Source organism: Colletotrichum lupini, chromosome 7, assembly GCF_023278565.1.
Source record: "Colletotrichum lupini chromosome 7, complete sequence".
Classification (NCBI taxonomy): domain Eukaryota; kingdom Fungi; phylum Ascomycota; class Sordariomycetes; order Glomerellales; family Glomerellaceae; genus Colletotrichum; species Colletotrichum lupini.
The window spans coordinates 1691662-1717667 of record NC_064680.1 but is presented as its reverse complement, the minus strand read 5'-3'; the positions used below and the strand labels follow the sequence as shown (position 1 = coordinate 1717667).

The window sequence follows — 26006 nt, the reverse complement described above, 5'->3', positions numbered from 1 at the left end:
CTTCATCAAAAATCTACATCGTGGTTTGTCATCCTTGTGATTTGAGATTTGAAGCATTGCCGTGAGTTTGGGTCGACCTGGCGCGTTAATATCGATTGATTTCAAAGTCAGGCATAAAGTTTTGACGAGACATACGAGAGGTAACATTACAAAATTCATGAGGGGTTTATAATAGTCTCAACCATATCATTGCCAACTCAAGTGGCAAGGTAGTATTCGTGTGGCTCTTTGACTACATGGGCGAAGAAAACAAAGTAGTAGACAACCGTAAACCTCCCAAACGCCATGCGCTATTCCATGGTTCATGATGAAGTAGCCCCAAAATCCCATACCTTTCCCACATAAACGCCTTATGAACAGACAAATCTCATCACAAGACCCTGGTAATACTCTCCTTCGTAATGACACTGTTCTGCTTGTCGTCCCGCCGAACCCGGAAGAAGCTGTCGCAGAAGTCGCTGCAGCGCATGTGTCGCAAAAACTCCTCGTCGTGCGTGATGACGATGAGCTGGAAGTTGCTCTGCGCCTGACGCGCCTTGATGATGGCGTGCAGGCTCTCGGCTAGGCTCTTGATGTTGTCCTTGTCGAGATTGGTCGTCGGCTCGTCGAGGGCGATGAGGCCGCAGTTGACGCCGAAGCTCTCGGCGAGGGCGAGGCGGATGATGATGCTGGCGAGGACCTTTTGACCCGCTGAACAGCGGCCGCGCATGTCCATCTCGGTGTCCTGCTTGACCATGCAGACGCGATAGTTGTACGAGCGGCGGCCCGTCGTCGCATTCTCGTTGTCGGAACGGATGAGGATGGTGTCAATATCGGTACCCTGGTACGTGCTCTGCCACAACTCGCCGGCGATGCGGTTGATCTCCTCCATCTTGAGGCTGTGGTACCGCATGATAGCCGTGTCCAGCGCCGAAATGTAACGGGCCAAGTCCTCAATGGCAGCTTTGGTTGTCTCAACCTTGATGTGCGACTCACGATACTTTCTGGAAGAGTTCTTGTACTCTTGTTGCCACTCTTCCAGGAGTCGCTCAAGTTCCTCGTCTTTTGTCTTCATCTGCCCCATGATAGAGCCACGGTCGGCGACCAGTCGATTGTGGCGGTTCTCCAGGTGCTTTGCTTCGGAAATCAGCGACTTGTAATCTTCGTCAGCGTCACGAGACTCCAGTTCTGCAATGTCTCGGCGGAGGATGTCGAGCTGCTGCAGGTTCTGGCGGTACTTCAGGTTATTGCTGATATTTTGCTTCTTGCGATCACCGTTATCAATGTCCTGCTTCAACTTGTTCGTCCGCACGGTTAAGTCTGAAATTTCCTTCTCCAGGCCAGCAATCGACTTCTCGAGGCTAGCGATAGCGCGCTGGTTTGCTGCCAGGTTGGAAGGGCCGCCCCGGTCAATGTACTCCTGAATATCACTCTCAACCATCTTGAACTCAGTGACGGAGTCGGCAACCTTGTCGCGCTCCTCCGCAACAGACTGTTCCTTGCCACGGCCGCGTTGCAAGGTTTCGTCCCGGACTGATCTGGCCTCGGCGATCTCCGGCTCGATAGATTCTAGCTCCTGGTCGGCGGTGTTGATCAAGTCTCGTTGGTGGGCCTGATCCTCCTTTAAAGTCTGGATCTGGTTCAGGAAGTCCTTTTTACGTTCAAGCTGGTTCAAGGCCTTGCTTAACTTATTCCGGAGCTCGCTCTTCTCCAGCTCGAGAGAATTCACCTGGTCCCTCATCCGCTGCCAATCCGTCGTCGTCTTTGAGATCTTACCCTTTATCGTGCGAATCTGTTCGTTGCATGAAGCCTGAAGGTCATGTATTTCATCAGCGCTCCTGCTGACGTTGCCAGATGATTGCTGAGACATGATTCTGTCAACCTGCGCTTCGGAGTCTTTAATGTCCTTCAAAACTTGTGTGATGTTGATGACAGTCTTGTTGAGAGACTCTATGTCGTTCAGTTTACCTTCCTCGGTGCTGACAGCGGCGTCGTGCTCCTCGAGCTGCCGGCCCAGAGTTTCACACTCCGCTTCGAAAGAAGCAACCTCTTCCTTGAGAGGAGGCAGCTCCGACATCAGCCTCTGGTACGTTTCGTACTGCGTCTTCACCTTCCGCAGTGAGCCGAGTAGGGCGTTAGAGTTGGCGAGATCTTCCTCTGCCTTTTCCTTCTTGTTGGGATCAAGAAACTTGATCAACTTGTCTGAGAAGCGAGACTTGGAAACGTTGGATTTGTCATCAAAGTTGCGGTCGCACAGCCGGCATTTGTTCTTGTCTTGCAGGGTCTTTTGACAACCGCGGTAGTAATCCGCCAAAGCATCAAGAAGGCTGATATCAGTGGTGTACGTCTCCACGTCTTCCTCATGCATCTTGACCTCTTCTTCGTAATCCTCAATTGTTGCACCGTCTCGAACCGCCTGCAAAGCACCAACGACCGCAGTCCGACAACGTTGTGCTTCATCGATTTTTTTGGAACCAACGTCTTTGGCGCTCTTGAGTCTGAAGTCGACCTTCTGTTGCTTGTCTCGCGCAGTATCCCGTTTCTGGCGAGCTTCAGAAACAACCTTGTTCTGGCGCTTCACGGCATCGTGGAACTGGGCCTCGAGAGTGTCGGTCTGCCAAGTGGTGCCAATATGCGTGTCTAACTTGGGCTTCCATGTGGTGGCTAGGGTCTCCAGTTTTCGCTTGCGATCTGCCAGCTCTTTCTTTCTCAAATCCAGCTGTGCCCGCTCCGAGGCAAGTCTGGTGCACTCAATTAATTCGCGTCCAAGTTTTTCCGTCTCGCTCTCGAGTTGCCACAGCTTCTCGTTTTCCGACTTGAGCTGAGTATCGTAGTCGGCACTACTCAAGGACTCCTGAGCTTTCTTCAACCTGCCTTCGACATCCTCGAATTGGCTGTCTAAAACGGCCTTGGCGCCCTCGTCAATGTCCAGACGATTAATGTCCATTTGCAAGACATTGGTCCGCTTCTCAATGGCACCCATTCGTTGCTTGGCGAACACACGGTTTTGCGTCGTGGTTGCCTTCCGGCCCTCCAGCTCCGTAATGACCTTGGTCGCCTCGTCTAGCTCACGCGCGTTCTCCTTTTGTAGACGTTCGAGATCACGCTTCTTCTCAGCTAGTAGCTTCTGGATGCGCTCGTTGAACGCCTTGATCTGACTGTCCTTCAAATCACCATCGTAGCCGCGGAAGCCGTGAAGTTCTGCTGCATCTCGGACCAAGTGCATACGGGACTGAAGTTGCCGTTCATACTTGTCTTTGTCAGATTGGTGTTTTCCCTGCTCGGCGAGCTTCGCTGAATGTTCTCGACGAGACTGTGTAAGATCCATTTGCAGCTCCGAATACTGGGCCTTGTTCTGCTCTGATTCTTCTTGGTACCGAGACATGCGCTCTTCGTACTGCGCAAGTGCATTCTCCAGGTATTCGTCGGTCTCGGGAAGCTCTTCAAGGGTCATCTTGATATCCGCGATGGATCCTTCGCGGTAGCTGAGCTGATCTCTCTTGAACTTGAGGTCATTGACGATGCTCAAATAGCTGTTGGCCTGCTCGTGCTTCTCGCGGATCTGCTCCTGAAGCTCCTCCATCTCCTCTGTGAGGGCATTGCACTTGTCCCTGGAGCTCTCGATATCGTTCTGCAATGCCATAGATCGCTTCTCGGCACGGTCGCCCTTCTCCTTATTGATTCGGTCTTGTTCCTCAAAGATCTTGAGCTTGGCAAGTTCTTCGCCCTGCTTCTTTCTGAGAACCTTGAGGTTGTCAATGGCTTTGGTGTATCGCATCGCTTCGAAGATCTGGTCGAACTGCTTCTTCAGGGCCGAAGGCTCACTCATGGGCCAGAGAGATTCGTCCTGATGGCAGAAGATGACGTAGTCGAGGATTGCTCTGGAAACGCCCAATTCTCTCGGGATGAATTCATCCATCTGGGCGACCCGGGATGAAATGACGGTACGTTCGCCATGGTTGTTGTACACTAGTGATCCCTCGAGAGTCTTGAGCGATCGAGTGGTTTTCTTGACGGTTAACTGAAGGCTTCGTGTCGCAACGCATTTGTGGCTGCTAGTTGATGTGAACGCAAGCTTGACTTGGGCCAAGACTTCCTTCTCTCCGCAGAGCTACAAAGTGTTAGCCTCACTAGGTGAATTGGACGGAAGAATGAGGCACAAACCTTGGGGTCATGGACGAAAGCACCGCCTTTGCTGTTCGGAGGTTGCTCGCCGGTGGTCGCATACTTGAGACACTCGATAATGGTCGTCTTACCCGAGCCGTTGTAACCGACGATGAGTGTCAAGGGAGTGTAGAAGGAAATTGTCTCCCTGCTGCCACCAAAAGAGCGAATGCCCTGGATGGATAGCTTGTCAATTTTAGACATGGTGACTTGGGGCCAATGCCATGCGATGAGGTGGGGTTGGGCTGATCAATGAGGCGCGGCTCAAGAAGACGTTGACACGAAAAGTTGGGCCCAATAGGAAAATCTCGCAAGAAAGGCAGGAGAGTCTTTTTGTCTTCTCGTTTGGAAAGTTGCTCCTGGGGTGGCTCGTCGTCGCCGTCCAGGCTCCAATGAGGTCGACACAGAGGCGGATAGGTGCCTTGAGTGGGATGCAGGATGTAGGGGACGTGCACCAAGGAGGACGCGCCTTCCCGGCGGCCAGGCACGCGTTGATGGAGGTGCGAAAAAGCGTGACTTCGCATACATGTTTATATAAGCCGCTGGTGACTTGAGGTAAGGTACGGAGGTGCGTCCTAATAGTCATGGCAATTGCTGCCAAGCCCAACCCCTGCCACAGGCAGGGGAGTTAATAAGGGGCTAGCTAGGGTATATATAAGCGGCAGAATTAGGCTACTACCGCCTACTATAATTGTTATTAATTTTATAATAAAAAGGCGTTAATTAAGGTTAATTAGTAGTCGTTTAGGGTCGTATAGTAGTATTTTTTAGCTTAACGACCCTTTTTATATTTCTTACCGCTCTTTAAAATAATAATTTATTAAATATAATAAGGTATCTTTTCTATCTATTTCTAAATTTATTCTAGTAGTAATACTTTTTAATATTCTTACTAACGACGTATTATTTCTACTTAGGACCTAAGCGCCCCCTTTTTAATAATCTATTTTTTTATTTATAATTAGTAAGGTTCGATAAAATTAAAATTAGGTAAATTACTTAGCTAGAGAAGCTTAGTAATTTTAAATAAGCTATACTTATAATAAGTAAAATAATAGTTATAAATAAGTACCTTATTTTTTTATAGAATTAAATTACTAAGTAATCCTTTAACCTAAGGGAATAATTTAGGTAATAAGATCTTTTTATAGTATTTATACTAGTTAATTCCGCTCTTATTATTCTATATTAACTTACTTAACTTCGTATTTTAATTAAATTAGGGTTTATAGCCCGGTAAGTTTTATAAGCTTATTCGCTCTATATTACTCTTAAGCTCCTATTATTAATATTAAACAAGCTCGAGTTTTATATTAAGCTTAGTAATTTTTATATTAATAGCTTTTTTTTTAATAATAGTTTTAGGAATTTAATAATAATAAGGCCCTTTTTTATTATATATAAAATACTTCTAAAATATAAACTTAAAATAACCCTTTTACTTCTCTCGTATATACTATTTAATATAGGCCTTATTAGTACGACGCTAGAGCTTATAATTATTATAATAATAGTTAAGGGTAATTACTATCTTATTTAACTATATAACCCGCTTCTAATCGTTAAGGGTTTAATATTAATAGTCGAGGTACTATTTAAGTTACTCTTATTATATCTTTTTTATTAAGCTTAGTTTATAAATTATTTAGTTTTATAAAAGTTATAACGTCGAAAGATTTACTAAATAGTTATAATAAAAATATTAACGCCCTCGTTACTTAGTAAGTCTCTAGCTATATTAGTATAGTTGTTTTTATATTTATAGTAATTATAATAGATTTTATAAATAATAGTATCGTTAACCTCTTTAGTCTATTTAGTTAAGTAGCTATTTTAAGGGGTATTTTCGTAATAATCGGGCTAAAATAAGAAAATAAGAGCGGCTAAGTTAAATCCGGCCTATTTTACGTTAGTAAAAACGTTATAAATAGTTTAAAATAAAATTCTTAAAGCTTAAGATATCTATTTAATAATCTACCTAACTAAGTAACTTTACAAAATAAGAATTACTACCCTAACGCCTAGATCTAGCTTTTTTTTTTTTAGTATTTTAGGATTTATATTAAAAAAAAAAAAGGGTAGCGTAAGTAGTAATATAGCAGTTTTAATAGTTTTAATACCCTCGTTATAATAATTATAAAAAAAGTAGTATATAAGTTAAAGTGGTTATTATAAGTAGTAGTAGGGGTAAAAAGTAAGTAAAGTGGGTAGGAATAATCTATGGCCTCTGGTTGGTCGAAATAAGTAGTAATTGTAGGTCGAGGGCTTAGTAGTAATTGCTATAACTATTGGGACGTACCTCCGTAGTTAAGCAATAAACGCTACAGAATGCTCTATCCGACGGCAGTATCGTTGCTGACTGATCCTCAGCACCGTCGCTCTCCCAAGGTAACGTACCCTGTTAGGCAATATGCGAGGTTCGATATAGATACAGTGATTTGGGTCCCTGGAAACGCCCCGAGTATTACGAGAACACTAGATACAGCAAGTTCAGAGTTGAGATGAAACCCATCTTTTGAATATTCCATCTCTTGTGTGTGCGCGCCCTGGTAAGATAGGGAGAGCAATTCGAAGTGGGGTGGGTTTCTGAGAGCCTTCAGACAGCTCGAACTAGGTACTTCCTCGGCTGGGGCGCTATTCAATAAGATCGGACTACTTTGGGAGAGCTCCTATTAACTTAGGTGCCAGGTAGAGACGGTGCATGCACAACGTCATCGAGACAACTTGGACTTATTCCTTTGTCAGAAGGTGTTCGCACTAGCCTTCCTTGAATGCCCGCATTATCCATATGGCGACACATGTTTGGTAGGCATATTGGAAGAGTTTCTCTTTCCACTGCTTGTGAAACGGCATGTTTCCGAGGCATTTTGCTCCATTACATCACTGGATACCCTGCATCAAAAGGACAGGTACTATCAAGCAGGGTTCAGTTCTAAGGTAGTTTAGCAAATTCCGTCGAATATCTGATGGAGTTTTGTAATGTTACAATGCGAATACGCCATATCCATAGTCCTTTCTGGTGGGTTGCAGGGAACATTACTCGAGTCAAGGCCTCGAGCGATCGAACAAGCAGCAAGTTGGAGTAAGCGCAGCATGCCCGCTCAACAAGAAGTCTTCAGAAGAAGAGTTTAGAAGAAGTTTGTGCGTATTGGGCAAGCATTCCGGACGTGACGCTCTGACTTTGGTCCTCAGCAGTCCTGATTTTCGTCTGGTTAACGGGACGGAGGGTGAATGACGACTAGGTAATGAAATGCTGTAGTTTACAGGTTCTCTACGGATAGTGTTTCCGGTACCATTTGACTTAGGCTGATGCTTTACTCAAGAGACAACCGCCAAGTGCCAGCCACAGTTCACTTGCGAGGCGTGAGGCGCAAGACGTGACAGATAGCGGATACTTTATGGTTCGATACCAAACAAGCCACGAGCCCACGACGTCTAGTCCTAGTTAGGTACTGTCCAACTCCAAGTCAGCCCCCACTGAGTGGTCGGGACAAGTCTTTGACCGCTCAAATTGCAGTGCAAGATGGGGTCACAAATGGCTCTAGGTCGGGGCATTTGCTCCGGACAGCGCTATCCCAGTTGACAAGCTGGTCGACCCGTCGGGATGGGCTAGGAGCAGTGAGGGGATTATCGCTGTGCTGAGTTCTCAGGGCATCAGCCTTGGAACAACTTTTGATGGAGCTGGCTACCGGGCATGGGCCGTGCATGCCGGGCGCATGACCTACGGTGCCCAAGGCATACAGTAAGGCAAGGTGAGCCAAGGTAAGGTAGATGATGCCATTCTTTTCATGCCCGCCATGTGCTGCTTCATACTAAGGTCTGGCTAGCGAGCAAGGTGAGGTGCGGCTTTCCATGAGATACTCCCGTACATACCTACCTAGTACTTAAGTAGGTAGGTAGGTACCTTAGGTATCAGATGGGACATGGGAGAGTTTTCGGCGGGGTTCAAAGGATAGAGGTCTGGAATTGGGAGGGGGAGTCTATGGTACTACGTAGTAAGTGTACACTCAGTAGGTAGGTACGGAGTACGGCTATGGAGTGAGGTAATGTGCCTGAGGGGAGGGGAAGAGGGGGAAGTTGGAGGCAACTCATTGGGCGGAGAGAAACTGGGAAGTACCTCAGTCTCAGTGAACAGAGGCCCGGCGCCCAATGTGAATGGCCAAGTGACCCAACCCAATGCAAGGAAGGCAGGGTCGGGTGCGATGACGAAGTACCTGCCTTCCTTGAGGTAGGTACGGAGTACTTGCCTGTGCTGTGCCGGCGACGGTGGAGGGGTGCAGCGGACCATCAGCGGTGCAGTTAAGGACGGGATGCTTGAGGTGAAGGGGGGGGAAAAGTCCATAGCCAGAATTGCCATGTGCTCCGTTTCCATTTTGCAGTTTCCCATCCTTTTTTTCCCACCTCATCTCAGGTCCCTGCTTCTTCCATTGCTTCTTGCACCTGCTGCTTCCGCTACCTTACCTACCGCTGCCGCTTCCGCTTCCCTTTTTTTTTCCATCCGTAACCGTACCTTACCTTACCTTACTTTACGGAGCTCAATATCTTACGTGCGGGCTCGCAGCTCTGCACCTTCTGCATCCCAGCTCAAGGTAGCCATTCTGTCCCTGCCAAATTTTTGGATGGTGACGACTTGACCTTATTTTCTCTCTCCTTTCCTGCACTGCACTTTCGTGTGCCTCGCACCTTCACGTCTTAACCTTTTTTTTCCCTTTCATCTTTTCCCCCCCATTCTCGTCGTCTCCTCATCCATTCCCTCTCATCCCATTTCACTCCCCCACCGTTCCGACGCAGCTTCTGATCTTCCCTCGCGACCCTGCATCGCTGGCCAGGCCAGGCCGCGCCTCGACTCGAACTCATTTTATGACCCGCGTGCCAACCTGACGGAACCCAATCCAGCCCTCGCAAAGCGTCTCACAGCAGCCAAGACAAGGACCGCAGCCACGGGCTCTCTCTACTACGTACTGTCCATCTCACCCACCGCTGCACTCACTTGATCTGGCCTTCCATCTTGGCCCTCGACTCAAAAGCCCGTCTCATTCATCCACGCACTCAGCTCACTCACTCACTCCCTCGACAACTGGCCCCGTGTACTACTAGGTACTGCTGCCGCTACCGAACCCTCGCTTCCTTTTGCACCGCTGCGAACCAGACAGGCATAGTCAGCCTCTGTACTGATACTCATTCGCAGCTGCAAACCCATCTGGCCCTTTTTATTAATTGATACGAGACCCCGTCGCTTGGAAACATTTCACAGAGAAACATACCAACACCACCACCATCCCCGTCGACCTTATCTGGATGCCCTCCGCTTTTTTCTCTCTCTCTCTCCCTCTCTGTTCCCTCGTTCTGTTGCATCCGCCACACGCACTCTGACGTCGTCTTCGAATCCCATTCTTTGGCACCCTTTTCGACAAAAAACACAAAATAGACGTTCTGACCAAATAGACATGCAAGGCTAAGCCCACTACTCGATGCACAAAGCCCCGTACCAGCTCGCACCCTACATTCTATCTTGATCTATTTAGGTTCTAGGCCTCTCCGGATCACCCGTTCCTACTCCCCGCACCTGCTCATACCCATACGACGGTCCTCGCGACTTAGACCAACGAGCTCACTCTCTCGCGCTTTCACAGCTCACCGTTGTTGCACACCCAGTAAGCTGCTGCTGGTTGTACCTGGCATTGGCCCCAGTTCGAACCTGGTCCTCGCTCCAGCCACAGGCGCAAGCAACCATCTTATCGCAGTTTGAGCTGCCAACAGACGCACGAGACGGTACATACCTTGCGAATAGACCCAGCCGATTTGCAGTGCCTACCGCCTTACATTGGCCGCCAGGTGAACGGGACCGCATTCTGCTCCCCCCGGGCACACTTCCCGTGCATCGGGGTCAAGTCAGCCCCCTCAAATCGCCAATGCCTTTGTTAGAAGCCGTCAGGGCCAGTATCGGAACAGTACCGCAACCATGTCTCACGGACCACCTCAGCCTCCAACCAATTTTCTTGGCTTTGGGCCCCAAGATGCCTATTCCGCCTTTGAAGCTGTTCGTTCCGCCCGCTTTCCTAACCATGCTCCTCCTCCTGATCTGATAACTCACTTTCTTCCCCTCGACCGCCTCGCTTACCTCTCCTCTCTGTCACCCTTCCCGACCTCCGACCCGCCAGACCCCCCGGCGCATCGTTTTGAGAAACCACCCCCATTACTACAATTCGCTACAGACCGCTCCCAACAACGCGCTGACGCAATGCAGATGGCGGAAGCCGACCCCAACATCATGTCGTCTCTCCTGGACTCGACAGTCTACGGAAGCTTTGACGCCATGTCCATGAGCGTCGACAACCCCAACGACGAGAACGCCATGTCTACCTTCAACTTTGTCGGCAATACACCAATGCCTGACGGCCTCCCCGACGATACCCCTTCCATGAATAACAATTACTCCAACAATGGCGACGATACCTCCAGCGTTGTTGGTGGGGGCCCCATGCCTTCGAGCGGCTTCAATTCGCAGGCTTTGCAGCAGGCCGGCAGCACCCTCACCGAATTCACAAAGAGGCGCAACTGGCCAGCAAAGGTCGTCGAAGAGCTTAAAGACTTTCTCCAGATACTCGACGCCAATGGTCGCATACGTTTCGTCTCCCCGAGCATTCTAAACCTTACGGGTTATACCGCCGACGAAATCCTCGACACTTTCCTCAAGGAACTCGTCCACCCTGACGACCAGGGCGTCTACGTCGCCGAGCTAAACGAGTCTATAGCATCAGGAAACCCGCTACGCTTGTTTTTCAGGCTAAAGAAGAAGGATGGTAAATACGCCATTTTCGAGTCGGTCGGTCACGCCCACATCGCCGCGTCCAAGTTTGCGCCGAACCCGCACAATCAAACGCCGTTTTGCCAAGCCGTATTCATGATGTCACGCCCGTATCCAACAAAAAATGCCGGCTTACTGGACTCATTCCTGGAACACAAGATTGAGAACGAACGTTTGAGGAGGCGCATTGCTGAGCTGCGCAAGGAGGAAGACATGGAGAATGAAGAATCACAGAGGCAGTGGCTCCAGAGCCAGGAAGGCAGGTCGGACGTAACACCATCGGAAACCACAATGACATCCGCCCCGAGCGCCATATCTCGGGCCGGTGACGGGGGCGACAGGTCATCAGCCCTCAACGTTGCGCTTACACGCGAAGCACTGGAGGGTGTTGCGGGGAGCCGCCCGGATTCACTAAAGGACAAGATGGCCAGATATGAAGGGAACTCACACACTGATACCATTGAGATGTTGACCGGACTGAGATACATCGAGGGCGAGAGGAGCCGCGGCATCACAACAGGAAACGCGAGTCCGACCTTGATCAAGGGAGACGCGGGCATTGCGATTCCACAGGACCGGGACCCTCGGACAGGTGACAAGAAGAAGAAGCTCAAGACTTCGGAGGAATATGTCTGCACGGATTGTGGTAAGCTCCAACTTGGGTGCGGCTTGCAGGCTGCTTGGTATGGCAGGATGCACGCAGCACACCGGCTAACGATGATGTTCTGAATAGGTACCCTGGATTCTCCGGAATGGCGCAAAGGCCCTAGTGGACCGAAAACATTATGCAACGCGTGTGGCCTTAGATGGGCCAAGAAGGAAAAGAAGAATCGACACGGTAACAACAACGCTCATCACTCAGGATCGTTGCAAGTCGAGCATGGCGGAGGTTAAGTTTTAATGAGTCACCACTGGCGCATTGGTCGGCAAGTGCCCACGAGGACTGCCCTGGGCGTGGTCATTCCACATGCACCGGAGTTGGCGTCTGGAAGACGGCATGGCGCAGGATATCAACTTTGACGGACATGCAGCTGTTTGCCATGTTTCCAGCTTTGTTATTTCACAGCAATCAAGATACCTGAAGACAATTAGGTCATGGGAAGGAGGAAGGTCGTAATTTTGGCAAGAGCAGTTTCCAACAGCAGAATCTATTTCAAGCCATGTTGCTTCAACCGACGGGGTGATCATCCGGTCAGGCGAGTCAGACGCAGTTGATGTCCGCAGCGGCTCGGGCGGGACCTACCCGGACGTGCGGTCCTGTTTATCGCAGTTCGGCCGGCGGTCAAGATTCGACCCCAGTACCGGCTAGGAGGTGTAGCCTGGCTATCGGCGGGCGGCAGGCATCGCGTCGTGCCTGGTGTTCCGAAGCGGATCAGCATTTGGCATTGACTGGCTACCTCAGCCACAGCTTGCCTCTCCAGTTTCTTCCCGCGGCAGAGGCGTACCGTCGAATCCAGGCTGCCACGCTCGGGATCTGAGTTGATTGCAGAGTATTACATCCGTTCCAGACCCGAATTCGCCTCGTTCACGCGTCCATGGCCATCCATCGACTGGCGTTGACACATGAAAGCCCGGGGGTTTCCTGAAACAGGTCGTTCGCCCTGGAGCTCTACACACAGCTTGGCAGGCTTCGTCCTTGCATAGAAGCGACTCAGGCCATCCCCGCGCGAATGAATTGCAGCCACTACCTTACGCTGCGCGACTGCTTTGCGAGGGTGTGTAGAGCTTGCTACTGTGGGTGAGACATAGGAAGCTAAGGTACCTAAGCAACAACCAAACGTGCTAGGTTCCGTTGATCATCCAGGCGGGGGGCCTCTCACAGAAAGGACCCCGCTGTCAGGGCGGATCAGCTGTGGAGGGGTACCTACCTTGTGAGGGGCTACTTCAGGGTCCAACTGAGCACTTGCCAAGGCACCGCCCATGGAGCCCAAACACCTCACCTCACGAAAACATCTGGCCCGGTTCTTAACGACTGCACACATTGTATCGCCTGCTCCGACGTGTGTGAGCATCGAGCTGCGTCATTTGAGTTGCACTACCGACATGAGTAGTCTATGGACGGCCCGTGGGCTTGTGGTCCCCTCCCCATGTACAGCTAGCCTGCTCCATACCTTACAGGATGTGTTCTCAGTGGTTCCATTCTACCGCCTGTGCTGCTCAGGTTGTTGATTGTGGCTGTGAACCGGGAGGCCTATCCGACCAAATCAACAGTCTGCCACAGATTCATTGGATGTCGTTCGATTCTGATTCGACGTTGCTTCTGAATTTGGAGGGGGCATGCAATGATGCATGGCCAGCTCAGGGCTCCTGAGACAGTTGATCGCCCGCTTGGTGATGCGGAGACGTGGCTCGCCTGTGCTATTTACAAAGAGCTATCAAAACCTGGGACTGCCTTACTTACGCTTTTAATTCTTCTCGTTCGCGTCATCTTTCCTCTCTCCCTCACCTCTTCTCTCTTTTCTTCACTTCTTGCAAGACTAAGCGTTCTCTACCCTAAGAACCCCCACACTATTACATCATTACCCATCATCATCATCATCATCATCAAGCAACGACAAGCTTCTTCACAATGGACAAGCTCATGAAGGCCGCGCAAGAGTACCTCGCCAAGGACGACGATAAGCCCAAGCAGCACCAGCAACAGGGCTACGGTATGTGTGCTCGTTCTCGCCGCCCTTTACAAGCTCTGGTGCCCCTCCATTGGGATACCTTGGTACCCCGCTGTCCCGGATCTTAACCCCGCCCCTGCCCCTGAATATCATCAAAGGTTAAAGAGACTGGGAAAGAAGCTTTTGACTGATTATGATGCTGGAAATCTAGGTCAACCCCTTCCCGGCGGCGACAGTTAGTTTTCTTCTCCTTACTGTGATCTTTTCATCTCATTTTTCCAATCGGAGCGAGTTCCCGTTACATTTGGGGGGTGTCAGTCAAATTGCTTGATTTGCTTAGCTGCGTGTGATTGACTGGCAGAGAGAGAAATTGAGAGTTCAAGAGCCAGCTAGCTAATCACCCCATGTGCAAAAACAGAGTCCCACGGAGGCAACTACCCCGCCGGCGCCGGAGCCTTCGCCGACGACGACGACGAGGACGATTACCGCCACGCCGCCAACGAGGCCTCGCGCCACGCGGGGTCGCACGGCGATACGGATCTGTTTTCGAGTGTGCTTGGCGCCTTGACGCAGAAGAAGGGACAGTTGAGGAACGAGGATATTGATGAGGATGGTGCGTTGGTTTCTGTCTTTTTGGATGTCACTACCCTATATCCCCTTTTACACTTCTTTTCTACTGGCAATAGCACCATGGTGCCGAAAACAGGAAAGAGTGAAAATTGAAGAGAGAGAGAAAGAGAGAGAAGAAATGCTCATCTACACCATGACACCAGTACTGATCTAGAGTACCAACAGAGGCCGTCAACAAGCACAAGAAATACTTTGGCGACGACGACGACGACGAAAAGGCAGACGACAAGGGTCTCGGCGCCGCGGCCGCGATGCAGGCGCTCAAGATGTTCTCGAGCGGGCAGACGGGCGGACAGAAGCAGTCCCAGGGCGGGTTCGCCGGTCTCGCCATGGCCGAGGCCAGTCGGGTGAGTTTCTCTCCCCTTTTCCCTCTACGCCTACACTTACACTACACCTTCGTCTACACCTGCATATCCGTCTACGCGTCTACTTTAATTCCCCTGACCAAACCGTCCTCCCGTCGGGGTGGAGGAGTAGAACGAATGCAATGTAACTAACCCCCGCTACTCTCCCCGATAGCTCTTTGACCAGCGCCAGTCCCAGGGTAAAGTCGCCGACGGCACGAGCAAGGAGTCCGCCATCCAGCAGGCGGGGGAGATGGCGCTCAAGATGTATTTCAAGAGTCAAGGACAGCAGCAGGGCGGTATCATGGGCCTGGCGTCCAAGTTTATGAAATAAAGTGTCTGTCAATGATTTATAGATTAGGTGCGGATAAAGCACGTGGAAACCCACAAAGGGCATGACAATGAAATGAAATGAAATGAATTATATCAAGACCCTATAGAATTATTCCGTGCTTGGTTCATCATCATGATTAGATTTCTTGCAGGCTAGAGGTACTGAGATACGATTACATTGGTTTTCTGATGCTCATCAAGCGAACAGACGATCTGCCGCATCCTTTTCTCTCGGATTCGCTTCCTTTGGCCCTCTCAGATGTTCTTCTTCGCCTCGAGGCCGCCATTCTTGGCAACCTCGACAACATCCACCCACCCCTCGGGCCTCTGCCGCCCCTCCGCGATCAAATACGTCTCGGCCTCCTTCGCCCAGCCGAGAAGCTGCTCCTCGCAGCCCCACTCCGCCATAGCCATGAGCCCGATGGGAACCTTGCCGTCGCCCTGTACGGGATCGACGTAGCCCACAGGCGCCGTGACAGCGGGACACCCGCTCACGTTGGCGACGTAGACGTAGCTCATATTGGCAATGGTGGTGTTGGCGTCAGAGACGCCGTAGGCGTCGTCGCCGGGCTGGCGGGGCCAGCCGGGCAGAGGGGTGGTTGGCGTGACGATGAGCATGCCCGGGTTCTGCTCGTAGAGCCAGGCGACGTGCTTCATCAGCAGGTCGCGGAGCTGGGCGTACTTCATGTAGTCGCCCGCGGGCGTCTGCGTGCCGACGGACATTGTGATCTTGTTGGCGTGGTTGATTATGGACTGCCACTGTTCCGGGTCCGGGTGGCGGTGGCGGGCGAGGTCCTGCATCTCGGTGACGCAGGTGGCCGAGTGCATGAGCTGGATCTCGCGGAGGTAGGGGATCTTGATGGGAACGACGGTGTATCCCTGTGATTTGAAGTGGTCCACGGCGCGGCGGCAGACTTTGGCGACGGACGGGTCTGCGCGGGACCACCACGCCTCATCGATGCCGATGAGTTTCGGGGAGGAGGGGGGGAGTGCCGGGGAGGGGGTGTAGAGCCCTTGGATGGGGTCGTCTGGGTTGGGGCGGGACATGAGGCGGTAGGTGATTGTGAGGTCGGCGACGGTGGCGGCGAGGGGTCCGACTACGCAGACCGACGAGTTCATTGCCATTGTGCGGTGGTGGGAGGGCTTCAGGCCGTAGACGGAGTTGAAGGAACTCGGGATGCGGATGGAGCCGCCGGCGTCGGTGCCGATTGCGATGGGGACTATGCCGGCGCCAAGGGCGGAGCCGGCTCCGGAGGAGGAACCGCCGGGGTAGTACGATTTGTTGTGCCAGTTTGTGGGGGTTCCCCAACGGGGCTGTTTTCATAAGGTCAGCTGTTGAACCAAGGGTTTACGAAGATTCCGTCTCGTGAAACGCCGTATCTTCTACTCACGTTGCAACCGTTGGTATCTGCAGGGTCTCATGTCAGCTTTGTTCTGGCAAGTTTTGATAGGGAGCGGCAATACGAACCTCCTCCCAGCTCATGCATGGCGTTCTTGCCCAAGGCGATGGCGCCAGCGGCCTCAAGCTGCTGTACAGGCCATATCGTCTTGTCGGCGGCCTTGAACCACGGCAGGTCGGGGCGGTACTGCATTCCATTGTGGCTGACGTAGCCCTTGACGTCGCAGTCATCCTTGACACCGATGGGGACGCCGTCGAGGGGTCCCAAGGTTTTGCCTTGCTTCCACCGCTCCGTGGAGGCGCGGGCTGCGTCGATGGCGAGGTCCTCGCGGCCGTGGGACGCCACCCAGGCGTTTGCGTAGGGTCCCGTCTCGGGTGGGGGGTGACCCTCTGCGCGCCGGATCAGGGGCAACAGTGACTGGACCACGTCCAGCGGGGTGACGGCTCCTGAGGCGTAGAGGGCTTGGTAATCTGCGCTGGATAGATAGCGGCCTGGTTGGTCTTGCGGTGCCGGGGTTGTCAGGTCCTTGGTGAGCGCAAGGGGTTCCGGGTGGGATCCTGTCTCGGAGAGGACGAGTACATCGGGCTGGCAATGAGTGTTAGCGGCGTGGAGGTTAGATTGCAGGTGTCGTTTGAAGCTCAGCAGTGAGCAGGAGGTTGGAAAGAACTAGACGGACCTGAAAGCGGTATCTGTAATCGACGAGGCCGGGAAGGTCTCTGATGGAGCCAAACTTGGCGTTGCGCCAGAAGAAGCGCTGGATGACGCCGGAGTTGGCGAGTCTATGTAGAATGGATCAGCTCATGAGCTAGCATGTGAGTGAGGCTCAATACGTACGCTGTTGCACCCGCCACAAGAGGCCAGCCGCGGAGGACGGGGTTCTGATCCTCCTTTTGGGTCTCTGTCTTGACTTGCGTCGGCGCCTCGCGGGCACCGGGGTAATTGGCATATTTGCGGTTCGGAGCCATTGTGTATTTCGTCGGACTGTGAAGTTGCTCCCCGATTTTTGGAGCTGATTTGGTGTCTTGACGTCGTGGACAGCAATTGACACGGACGCCGAGGCAGTTGGTCAAGGATGAGTGTCTTTTGGACCAGCCGACGTGTTATGAAGGAAGAGGAGTTGGAGCTATACGAAAACGTCGAAGCAGAGCTAAAGTAGATGAAAGAAAAGTCTCAAAACCTGGATAGCAGGATCAGAAGCCGTTGGAAAGGGACGTTGAGGGGACCCTTTTGGGGGAAGGTCAAGCTCGGCTGAGTGAATTTAGAGTTTCAGGGGGGTTGTTGTTGCGAGAGAGGGACCCTACCTAGGCTGGGAGCTTTGGCCTTGGAGACTACGGAGTACGGATAGAGTAAGGTATCTTCTGTAGCTTCTGAGGAGCGGACACTCGGACGATTTTGGAGGTTGAGGGCGAGCAAAAGTTGAAACGAAACGGATAAGCGAAGCGGAGCAAATGGGAAGTACTCTCTGTTCGGACTACCTACTGTCTTTCCTTCCCTTCCATCACTCCGTAATCACGTCGGACTAAGGTAAGGAGGGGAGGTGTGGAGGGCTCCCTTGCGTTAGCTCGTCTTACCTTACCTCAGATGTCTGCGGTGGTGATGCTGCTGCTGAGTACTGAGGGTAGAAACCTGTTCAGCATAGGTATTCCGTAGAGCGAGAAAGCCTTTCAGGTTTCGGGACCCGCGCGGGAGCTCGGATCAGCGCGATGCAGCGCACACTGCAAGCTCTCTTCTCTACAAAGTAAAGGTGGTTCCCAGCAGCTGAAAGCCCCATTTCCCCAAGAGTTCCTGGGGCTAATAACTTGCCAAGGTATCGCCGGTCGACCGATCTTCCCTGCCCAGTGTCAAGACTTAAAAGCAAGGTACGTTTGACACTCGCAGACGTCACGAGCAGCTTCATATGCCTCGGCATCTCTAGTCGAGTTCTGGTGCCAAAGGTGTGGGGACTGGGGAGAGGAACGGCGGCGCTGCCTATCTCGTGCTTTGATGACATTCCCTTCGAGAGCCCGTGTTGCTATTGGCCGCGCAGTTGATGTGCGGGCAGGTCCCAATTGACTCGTTTTATTCGCTAGACCAGCTAAAGACCCCCGCCAGAATCCGAATGCACATCACGTAAGACGTACTACGTAAAGTAAGGAAGGCTTGTGCCCATCCAGCTGGATTCTCTGCGAATAGACATCGAATAGACATCGAATAGATATCGAAAGTCTGACAAGTTTCCTCGACTCGCAAGGGCCTGGAAGAATCAAAGCGAGCACTAGAAAGGGTCCGAATTTTTGGGGTTCCTTCTCTGTCAATGTTGTTGTTTCTGCCAGTGTGAGATGCGCAAAGGAGCGGTCTGGGGGCCCGCGTACGGGTTTCCTCGCCTTATCGCTATCGAAGGGGATCAACATCCCGTTCCATCCCGGATCACCGTATCTTATCGATATGACAGAGAGATAAGGAACCTCGGTGCGTAGGTGCAGCGTTGCAGTCGCGTCGGGGCCACCTTCCCAACCCCACACACAAGCCGATCTCCCGTCGGTCAAGACACCTCGAGGCGCACGCGACCTGAAGAAGGCGCAAAAAAAGTCTTTGGCGCCTTCCGAGTCCCGACTACGGATACATCCGCGGAGTATTTTTTCTTCTTGTTTTTCTCTTCTCACTTACGACAAAAAAGAAAAGCCAGTTGGGTAAGGTACCCTACCTTACTTTTTTTCAGTCTGCATGTAGGGTCCTGTTCAAGATATATTTGCACATCATATAGACTGTCTAGGAAACGCCTCAAACTACAGATACGACATGATCGAAACCGCGCCATCGCAATTCTGTCCTGACTCCCGCGAAACTTTACCCCGGGATCCCATGATTTGCACATTCCCACGATGGCACGATCGCCACTGCCTCGGGAGGGCGCTAGAGGGAAGGGAGCATCAAGCCATCTTGTTTTGGCAATCTTTTTTTTCCTTCTTCCTTACCCCGCCATCCCGCTATGAGCTAGTTTCCGTAGACTGCCGTCGAGGAATTGTTTCCAGAAAAGTGAACTTCACATGCATTTCCGAATTGGCGAGGCGTAGACTAGGCTCTCATGCAGGTGCATGCGTCTTTCTCCACATCTCAATTCGAGTTCGTTCGGATTCCACTAAGCTTTGGTCACGATATTGCAGATTTTTGAGAGCATTTGTCACATAATTTCACACTTCATGGAGCACTCAGTGACGAGGAAAGGAGCCATTCCCATTTTTGACTCTGTCCTTCTACATACGGCCGCGCTGTTCCCGTAGGAATAAGCTGTTTTCTGGCCAGATGCCCATTTCGCTCGCTCGCTCGCTCGGAACCAAGACGCCGTTCCCCTGATTGGAAGTTTCCTCCAAGAAGCCCACAAGGGCCCAAGGTTTCTTCCAATCCCTATGTCCATGCCGTTTCCCACGGCAGCCAAACGAGTGATTCTCCCATGTTTCCTGAGGGGTGTCATACCAGAGAGAGAAAAAGAGAGAGGGAAAATGATGAGATACAAAGAACTGAAAAATCCCAAACGCCATGCCAATCCGAGTTTCGTAAAAAACGAAGGAAGTGAAAATCCTTTTTTCTTTTCCTTCTTGCTCATCAGCCCATGTCCGGAAATTCGTCTGAATGCTGGTCATAATCGTGGGTGTTGTTGAGAGCGTAAAAATGTTCAAAGAAGCCCTGGCCTCTGCAAGGGCATCTGGTGGTGTCGTGAAAAGAGGTAGGGTGGTTTTGTTGATGGGTTGTCTTTTGTCTTGGGGCTTAGGGTATATGATGAAAGGTAAAATGCAGTGGGACAAGGGCTGCCTTGCCCGCCCGTTGTCATGATGAAAGGATCTGTCTCATTCATGCTCGGAGTTGTTGTGTACCATGTTGTGCGATGTGGCGGGAGAATGCGGACTGGGCGGTGAGCCCCAAGATGACGCTGAGGTGAACAAGGGGCGAAGATGGCAGGCGTTGGCCGAGAGAGTGCTTTCTTCTGAACAGCTCTTTATTTCTTGGCCATGTTGGTCTGGAGGCGCAGAATTCTAGTCCGGAACCAAAGAACGAAGCTCGTCCAGGCACCCTGCGTCTTGCGCTTGGCAGTCTGGGAGCGACGGGGACCTTCGAACATGAGCTCATCAGCAACAGGCTCTTGACCCTGGTTGGTGCTGGCGTAGTTGCGGCTGGCAAATCCAACGTCGCCCTGGGCACCCATGGCCAGCTTCTCAGCATCGGTAGTGGCCTTCTTGGCATCCGAGGGAGTCTTCTTGCGACTGATGGAAGGGCGGATAATGTCGCTGGAGCTATTGCGGGTACTGTGGGAGAAGCTCTGCTTTCGGGCAGCCTCCTTTGCCTCTCTCTTCATCATCTGGTGCTGCTCACGCTCATAGCGCTGTGCCTCTTTGAAATCGGCACGCTCTCGGTCGCGCATGTCCTTCTTATCTTTCTTCTCACTCTTCTGACGCTCCTTCTCCTCCCAGCGGCGGCGCTCCTGGCGGATACGCTCCTGGTGGTAGTTGGAGTCAAGCTCAGAACGAGAGCGAAGGCGGAAGCCGTCGATAGAGGTGCGAAGAGGCGACATGGCAGTGACGGAGGTTGAGGGTGAAGCTGAGGATAAAGGTGAAAGTACAGGTGCTGTACTACTGGGGGCAGCTGACTCTGAAAGCCTGCCTGCTGAGATGTTGATATCCGAGTGACTAGATACGTGGACTAGCCGTGATGAGGTAGTGTTTGAATTTGTACGACTGGTGTTGATGCGCAACGACGGAGGACCAGTATGGTTGTTGATATCAGATAGAGAGGAAGTGCGGCTTGCCAGTGAGGGTCGCCTGGGGTAAGAAGAGGAGGAAGGATTGCTGGTGATGGGGATCGCAGAAGATGAGGGTAATGGCGGGTGATAATTGCTGCGATGATGTAAATAATGTTGATCGAGCAGATCGTCGTCGTCTTCTGTTATTGTCGGGGAGCAGTCGCGGGGAGCAGGAATGCCGGCAGAAATATTGGTGTTGCTATTGCTGTTGGCGTGTTCGATGCTGGCGAGAGAATTGGCGTACGAGAGAGGTGGTGTTGAGGTACGCGGTGTTTGTTGGAAAGGGTGGACGAAGCTGCCGTTTCGCTGGCCACTGCCACTTGTAGCAACACTGACGTGGGAGGTGCCGCTGGTCGAACGGGCGTGGGAGAATTTGCTCCTTCCGTTGTTGATGCTGCCGCTATGGTGAAGTTCGGTGGCCGAGATGCTGAAGCTGACGTCCCTTCCCCCAAAAGATCCTTCCCTCTCTCGTCCCAGGCTGCCACCACCCAAACTGCTCCCATAGTTTCCAAACATCGTCTGCTGCTCATCCCAACCACGGTCCAAATCCAACGAGTTCTTTTCCGAGTGCGACAGCTTCTTCAGTATCGGCTTCACCACTGGTTTGCTTCGCGACTTGGACAATTTGCCCGGCACCGCAGCGCCCGTTACATCCGTGTACGAAGTCATCGCTGCTGACCTTGTTGTTTACAGGCAGATTGCACCTCTTGCAATCGTTTCCAGCTTCGGTCCCAGTCCTTTCCTACGCTCTACTGGTGACAGCGTCGCGTGCTGGTGCCGCCGACGTCGATCGCGGTGGCGGCAGCTTGCTTGACGGATCAAGCTTTTCTCTCGACCAGTTGATGATGGCGATGGCCAGACTGCCAGACCGGGACGAGTCCTACACCATGCAGGCCGGGGCCGCAGACCGCACCCCAGTCTCTCAGAGACGACTCTCTTTACAGCGACTATGATCACCGGACGCGATGCATGGATCGGGCAATGGGAGATACGCAATGGCGACAAAAGGCGACGGCAGCGGCGACAACGGCTGCTATGGTTCGATGCCAAAGACGACGCGATGTGTCTGGTAGTGACTGTGAGCAAATTTAAATCCACCGAGACGAAGAAGCGGCGGTCATGTCATCCAACATACGGTGAGACTTGGACCCAGATGGGAGGGGGAGCGAGATGAGCGGCGCCGGGGGGGTTATCTAATGGGCGAGATGAAAGGTGGGAGCGACAGGCTGACGCAGCGGAATGGGCGGAGTCCCCAGGCGGATGGGATGGGATGGGACGGGATAGGATGAGCGATGGAGAAGAGTGTGTGGCGGTCGTCTCGGCCTGCCTCACCTTGTCGTTTTCAGCAGACACTGCCCACGCAGAACTGATTCAGCGACTGCAAGGCCAAGAGCTCGTCGGCTCAACCCGAGTGCAAGTAGGCCAAGAACGACTGTCGTTGCCGTTGCCGTCGACCTAGCCGTTGTCGTCCTCGTTATCGTTGCTCCTCTTCACCTGCTGTTGCTGCTGCTACGTCGTCGTCGCCGTAGTGCTTGCTGCAAATAGCAGTGGACGACAGCTACACGGTCTACCTACTCCAGCGGAGAAACAAGATGAGGGGGGGGGAAACGAGAATGGGGAAACGAGACACAAGAGTGACAAGACACCCCAAGCAAGTTCAAGTTGCACAAGGGCCAACACCGACCGTCCGCATCGGCACCAGGAAACAGCGAGCCCAGGCCACCGCCAAAAAGTGCGCCGAGCATCCGCAACCCGCTTGGCTACGCCTGAATCAGCCTCATTCCTTTCCCAACTGGCATGGAGCACGTGGGGGAGACCAAGAAATGCGCCCGGAGAAGGATCGAGTGCACCGAGCTGGAGCGCGAGACTTTGACATGGAAGAAGGAGGGGTTACCTTTCTAAAGCGGAAGCAGTGGTGTGGCGTCGTTTGGAACCTTTAGCACGCCGGGTTTTTAAGGTTACGGGCTCTCAGGACAGGCCCAGACGGCTCAGCGTTCCAGAGGTTGCTTCCGGAGTGTCTTGCCCCAGGGAGCGCGGTCGACTTGCGTTTCTTTTCGCTATATCTCTGGCTGACTGACTGGGTTGGGTTTGTTTACAAGGAAGCGGATATGTTTTGTTGATGTTGCGGCTTTTTCCCAGGGTCTGTCCCCGAACAAGGCGTTACCGGTGAGGTGAGAGAAAAGGCGGGCTCGTGGGCCTCAGGTGATCGAATGAGAGGGCCTGGAGAAGTGAGAATGGAGACTGGAGAATCAGAACTAATGAATATTATCTGGGTCTGGTCCCGGGGTCGACCGGGTGGGAACAGACGGGGATTTGACGTCGGCGATGGCAAAGAAGCAGGGCAAAGCGAAGCCGTGCAAGCGATGGTGTGGAGGGGGCCTGCGAATCTACGGCCACTGCGCCGAGGACTATTGTGGAGAGGACGGCATTGGCGCTGGTGGTGTTTCTCTCCCGCGTTGGCAAAGAGGCAGAGAGGCAGTGGCAGTGGTCATGGTAGTGACATTGGCTGCCTCTGCTGAGCTTCTTTCTGCTCACCTCAACGCCGAGCGCAGTGCAAAGAGAACGTGACCTACATACACGAACAGGACTATCCCCACGGTTTCCGGGCGCACCGCCGCACACAAGCACGCGCGCAAACGCAAGTACTGCGTCTAGCAATCCCACGTTACCTTACGCCCAGCCAAGGCCGAAGCAGGAATGGAACAGTGGACCAAATAACGGTCAGAGATTGATGGGATGAGATGGGATGGACGACGTGGGCGAAAGATGAGAGAAAGTCCCAGGTGCCAGTCTCCCCGTCGACGGCCTTGCTCTGTAGTAACGGTACCAACAAACGGCTTCTCGCACACAGGACACACTGACTGGCACAACCTTACACCAGCAACCCCCAAGCAAAGTGTGTGTGAGAGACACACGGCGGTTGGCAGGTCACCCTCACCTTGTCGTGCGTCGGATCAGTCTCATCTAAACACACAATTCGTCGATTGCAATTTCCAAATAAAAAATCTTTCGCGCGTGGCGAAACCGGAACAACAAGAAAGCCTCCAGGAACATCTGTTTGCGGATGGTGCAAGTCACAGCAGCGGCCAGCCCCAGCCGCAGAGAGAACAAGACGAACAGAAAACAAGATCCTTTCAAAGAGAGATGCCGCGAGACACAGGCCGTCTGGGACACAAAGTCGACCCCATCGTTCTCGAATTGAAACAGCACTGCATCAAGCTAAAAGGCTACACTCTGCGAATGAAAACGCTCCAAATCCCACGTCCCGGCACCCATCCCCAGCCCCCCTTCCGGGCCCTCCCTCAATAATCCTCATGCGCTTGTCCACTCACCGTCTGCAGCCCATTCCTAGCCAGGTTCGCGCTTCACGGGATGTCCTCCACATGCGAACATGGGTGACGAGAAGGAACGGGGCAAAGTGCTCTCTCCGGCAAATCATCTTGACCGTCACTTTCCATCACCCACCAGTGGCCAGTTGCAAACGCCAGACTCTCATGAATCAACATGAATCTCCGGCCCGAATGCTAGGCTCACCTAACCACCCCCACAATCCTGCATCCTTTAGAGATGACGCTTGCTTTCCCCCAATCACCATCGCCAAGTGCCTCACCACAGGTTCGGAGTATTGTGCTCAGTGTGTTGCAGGACAAAGCTTGCCTCTCGTGTGCTTATTATATCTGCTGTCAACGTCAAAGGTCGCCCAGGCCAAAGTCAAAAGTTCAGAAGTATTTCCCTTCTCGAGTTTGGATTTAATCTAGCACGCCATGCCTTGTTCATTGTCAAAGGCACTTCCTCGACATGGCAAAACTTGAAGAGACATCCGATGACGATGACGAGCCTCGGGCCGCTTCGTGGCAGCAGCATCGCCAGCAGCATACGATTTCGCCCAGGACTAGGGTTCGGACATGATACACCCAGAGAGAAAGCCGACTCGGTTAACAACATCGACGATGCGGCAGCCTTCGTACGTAGTGTTTTCCTCGATATGTGGGCTGGGCCATTGATGCTGCCACTACGGTACCGCCGCAACCACCACTACCACCACTGGTACTTCTAGCAACACCAACGCCAGCGTCAACGAAATTCCTGTCTTGCTGGCTTCCAGCTCTGTTCTCTGACAGGCTGCTCCCCGCACAATGCCAACCTGTAGTTGCACGAATCAAGTTGCTCGGCCAGCTCCGCAAGGTGAAGCGACTGCAGGACCACTACCAACCACAACCCTTCTTGCTCGGACTCTGTGGTATGTTTACCCCGCCACCAAGAAGTCTTGCAGATAAATGTCGAATCCTCCTGGAATTCCAAAAACAGACCCGCCCGGTCTTTGTGCATAGTCGCTTGACCATTGCCAGAATGACTTTGGAAACTGGAATTCTTCTGGGACTCTCATCCAACGTCATCACTGATATTGGCGTGGCTCTTTCGGGCTGGCATAGGTAGCCACAGATGCGCCCGTGGGCGCAAACATGAAGCCCCGGGGTGTCTAACAGCATCAATTAAGTGATGAAAATAAAGCCCAATCGAATAGCGAGGCGGGCGATACCCGCGGGCCAAATCCGCAAAACTCTCACGATTTTGATGGCTATACGGCGCTGGGCTTGCCCCACTCTCCTCCGACCCGGCCCCTCTCCCCGACAATGCCCATCTGAACTCAATCTTGAGTTGCATCTCCAACCATGTTTCGACCACTGCACAGATTGTTGCGACCAACCTCGCTCGGACTCGAAAGCAAACCCCGGATCCTGAGTGGTCAAAGACTCTGACCGTGACACCTGGCCTCGACCAGCCTCTTTTTTTCATCGGAATTCCACGTTTCTGGCACCTAGTGTGAATATGATACTGCAGGGGGACAGACGAGTATGTTGGAGTGAGTGTGAAGAAACAAACGACCCGCAAGGCTTCCTCAGCCAATAATTGTAAGCTGCAAGCAAACCGATAAGGCAGGACATAACAGTAAAGACTTTGGTT

The 26006-nt window shown here is 52.3% G+C and overlaps 9 protein-coding genes across 9 annotated transcripts; 4 read left to right on the top strand and 5 right to left on the bottom strand.

The window, feature by feature from the left end:
* Nucleotides 1-370: 370 nt before the first annotated feature.
* Nucleotides 371-4347, bottom strand: CLUP02_13518 (uncharacterized protein; the record flags this gene model as incomplete). Its single annotated transcript, XM_049292456.1, has 2 exons — nt 371-4090; nt 4144-4347. The coding sequence occupies 2 exons, from the start codon at nt 4345-4347 to the stop codon at nt 371-373; spliced, it is 3924 nt and encodes a 1307-aa protein (XP_049149602.1).
* Nucleotides 4348-7649: 3302 nt separating this feature from the next.
* On the bottom strand, nt 7650-8740 carry CLUP02_13517 (uncharacterized protein; the record flags this gene model as incomplete). The annotated part of the gene is made up of 3 exons (XM_049292455.1): nt 7650-7955; nt 8261-8456; nt 8691-8740. The coding sequence occupies 3 exons, from the start codon at nt 8738-8740 to the stop codon at nt 7650-7652; spliced, it is 552 nt and encodes a 183-aa protein (XP_049149601.1).
* Nucleotides 8741-10105: 1365 nt separating this feature from the next.
* Nucleotides 10106-11845, top strand: CLUP02_13516 (GATA zinc finger; the record flags this gene model as incomplete). Its single annotated transcript, XM_049292454.1, has 2 exons — nt 10106-11597; nt 11685-11845. 2 exons carry the CDS (start codon nt 10106-10108, stop codon nt 11843-11845), a joined length of 1653 nt encoding a protein of 550 aa, XP_049149600.1.
* A 1675-nt stretch (nt 11846-13520) lies between these two features.
* On the top strand, nt 13521-14868 carry CLUP02_13515 (uncharacterized protein; the record flags this gene model as incomplete). The annotated part of the gene is made up of 5 exons (XM_049292453.1): nt 13521-13602; nt 13772-13795; nt 13979-14173; nt 14356-14537; nt 14710-14868. 5 exons carry the CDS (start codon nt 13521-13523, stop codon nt 14866-14868), a joined length of 642 nt encoding a protein of 213 aa, XP_049149599.1.
* Nucleotides 14869-15122: 254 nt separating this feature from the next.
* CLUP02_13514 (amidase) lies at nt 15123-17232 on the bottom strand (the record flags this gene model as incomplete). Its single annotated transcript, XM_049292452.1, has 5 exons — nt 15123-16181; nt 16259-16275; nt 16336-16852; nt 16944-17046; nt 17102-17232. 5 exons carry the CDS (start codon nt 17230-17232, stop codon nt 15123-15125), a joined length of 1827 nt encoding a protein of 608 aa, XP_049149598.1.
* Nucleotides 17233-17897: 665 nt separating this feature from the next.
* On the bottom strand, nt 17898-18176 carry CLUP02_13513 (uncharacterized protein; the record flags this gene model as incomplete). The annotated part of the gene is made up of 1 exon (XM_049292451.1): nt 17898-18176. The coding sequence occupies one exon, from the start codon at nt 18174-18176 to the stop codon at nt 17898-17900; it is 279 nt and encodes a 92-aa protein (XP_049149597.1).
* Nucleotides 18177-20240: 2064 nt separating this feature from the next.
* CLUP02_13512 (uncharacterized protein) lies at nt 20241-21710 on the bottom strand (the record flags this gene model as incomplete). The annotated part of the gene is made up of 1 exon (XM_049292450.1): nt 20241-21710. The coding sequence occupies one exon, from the start codon at nt 21708-21710 to the stop codon at nt 20241-20243; it is 1470 nt and encodes a 489-aa protein (XP_049149596.1).
* Nucleotides 21711-21990: 280 nt separating this feature from the next.
* Nucleotides 21991-22215, top strand: CLUP02_13511 (uncharacterized protein; the record flags this gene model as incomplete). Its single annotated transcript, XM_049292449.1, has 1 exon — nt 21991-22215. One exon carries the CDS (start codon nt 21991-21993, stop codon nt 22213-22215), a length of 225 nt encoding a protein of 74 aa, XP_049149595.1.
* A 2490-nt stretch (nt 22216-24705) lies between these two features.
* On the top strand, nt 24706-25098 carry CLUP02_13510 (uncharacterized protein; the record flags this gene model as incomplete). Its single annotated transcript, XM_049292448.1, has 1 exon — nt 24706-25098. A coding segment is annotated over one exon (393 nt), but the record flags the coding sequence as incomplete, so codon positions are not given.
* Nucleotides 25099-26006: the final 908 nt, after the last annotated feature.